Below are 2,062 nucleotides of genomic sequence, written 5' to 3'. Positions count from 1 at the left end.
TGGGAAATGCTGGCAGCTAGAGCCCCAGTGGTCTGGCAGACTCTCCAAGAGGGCAGCCCAAAGTCTGAGATCCAGGCACCAGATCCTCCCAAGTCCTCCCCCAGTCCCAGCTCCGCCCTTTGTCTCCCTGCTCACATGACCCTCCCCGAGCTGTCCCCATGTCCCTGCCTCCTCCATCTTCTCCCCTAGCCTGGGGGCGTGCTGGCTCTGGAGAATCTGCAGCAGTTCCAAAGCTGGAGTCTTTTTCCTGCCTCTCTTGGTGGAATCTGTCACTGATCAATGACACAGAGGAAGGAACTTAGACTTCAGGGTCAGTCAGCCTCAGTCCAAATGTGGACTTTACCTCATGCTAGCTTGGTGGCCTTGGCGAGTTGAAAAGTTCTCTGAGCCTCAGTTGTCTCATCACTAAAACAGGGACATGAATTTCTACCTTTAGTCTACCGAGAAACCCGTGGTAGACTCGATTCCTCCCTGTATCTCTCCCCCTCCCGTGGGTGCCAACGAGGAGCTCCCATCTGCAGTGCTGCCAGACCTGGCTGATGTCTCTGCTGGCCCAGGTACCCACCCATGGCAGGTGGTCAGAGCCTCACCTGTCTCTCCAGGACCCGGCCAGGCTGCGCAGGCGCAGCAGCAGTGAACACCTTCTGCAGTGAGCTCTCCAGCTCCAGGAGCAGCGTCTCTTTCAGGAGCAGCACGTCGGCGCGCTTCTGTGCCTCGGCCTCCGTCAGCGCCGCCACCTGCTGCCGGTGGGTCCACAAGTCCCTGTCCATGCCCTCGGCCAGCGGGAGGGGCTGGGGTGGCATGCACACCTCCAGGTGGGCAACGGTCAGGCTGACCTGCTGGTCCTGGCCCAGGACATACTGGTAGAGTTTGTAGTGGCGGATGAAGGTATGGTGGAAGTAGTCACAGAGGGCCAGCAGGTGGGTGGTGTTGAAATGGTCCTGGTAGTCTCTGAGCTTGTTCCCCAGGATCGTCACAGCCTCAGTAATGCAGCAGCCTGTGGGCACAGGGGCCAGGTACAGAGTGGGAGTGGGACAGAGCTGCCCTGCCAGGCAGTGGATGTGGGCTCTGCACCTAGACAGCCTGGTCACAGAGCCCATGTCCCCACCGCATTTTAAAAAATATTTATTTCTATTTATTTTTTTGAGACGGGGTCTAACTCTGTCACCCAGGCTGGAGTGCAGTGGTGCGATCGTAGCTCGCTGCAGCCGCCAAATTCCAGGCTCGAGAAATCCCCCTGCCTCAGCCTCCTGAGTAGCTGGGACTACAGGTACATGCTACCATACCCGACTAATTTTGTTTATTTTTTGTAGAGATGAGGTTATCACTATTTTGCCCAGGCTGAACTCCTGAACTCAAGCAATCCTCCTGCCTTGGCCTCCTAAAGTGCTGGAATTACAGGCGTGAGCCACTGTGCCTGCTCTAACTGCAATTCTTATTACCATGCATTAGCTCTTGAAAAATATGGAGTGTACCACGTTTCTTTTTTTACTTGCAGTAACTTACACTTATCCCATTTTTTCTTACATAATTACCCCAGTATAATCATATAAATATGATTTTATCATCTCAGTATAATCACATTATCATTACCAGTATTTTGTCTTTTTTGTTTGTTTTTCCGAACTCCTGGGCTCAAGCGATCCTCCTGCCGTGGCCTCCCAATGTGTTGGAATTACAGGAGTGAACCACTACACCTGGCCAGTATTTTGTCTTTTGATGCCTGTTTTAAAGGCTTACTTTAGTTTGCTTTATCTTGTTTCTACTTCTCTTCAGGAAGGAGATGAGCATGCAGAAAAGGAATCCCCATAAGAGTAGAGTAGGAGGTGGCTGGGCACGGTGACTCACAACTGTAATCCCACCACTTTGGGAGGCTGAGGCGGGTGGATCACTTGAGGTCAGGAGTTCGAGACCAGCTTGGCCAACATGGCAAAACCCCATCTCTACTAGAAATACAAATATTAGCTGGGTGTGGTGGCAGGTGCCTGTAATCCTAGCTACTCGGGAGGCTGAGGCAGGAGAATTGCTTGAATCCAGGAGGTGGATGTTGCAGTGAGCCGAG

At 52.8% G+C, this 2,062-nt stretch overlaps 1 protein-coding gene across 1 annotated transcript in view; it reads right to left on the bottom strand.

Moving 5' to 3' along the window:
* The window catches only part of LOC105532574 (chromosome unknown open reading frame, human C8orf74), a 26,471-nt gene that overhangs the window by 1,952 nt on the left and 22,457 nt on the right, over nucleotides 1–2,062 (bottom strand). Inside the window, exon 3 of the mRNA XM_011970740.1 lies at nucleotides 591–997. Within this exon, the coding sequence (XP_011826130.1) occupies nucleotides 591–997 (407 nt within the window). The remainder of the gene's footprint in view (nucleotides 1–590; nucleotides 998–2,062) is intronic.

Source organism: Mandrillus leucophaeus, unplaced genomic scaffold (assembly GCF_000951045.1).
Source record: "Mandrillus leucophaeus isolate KB7577 unplaced genomic scaffold, Mleu.le_1.0 Scaffold97, whole genome shotgun sequence".
Taxonomy (NCBI): Eukaryota; Metazoa; Chordata; class Mammalia; order Primates; family Cercopithecidae; genus Mandrillus; species Mandrillus leucophaeus.
This window is presented reverse-complemented; position numbering and strand designations above follow the sequence as displayed.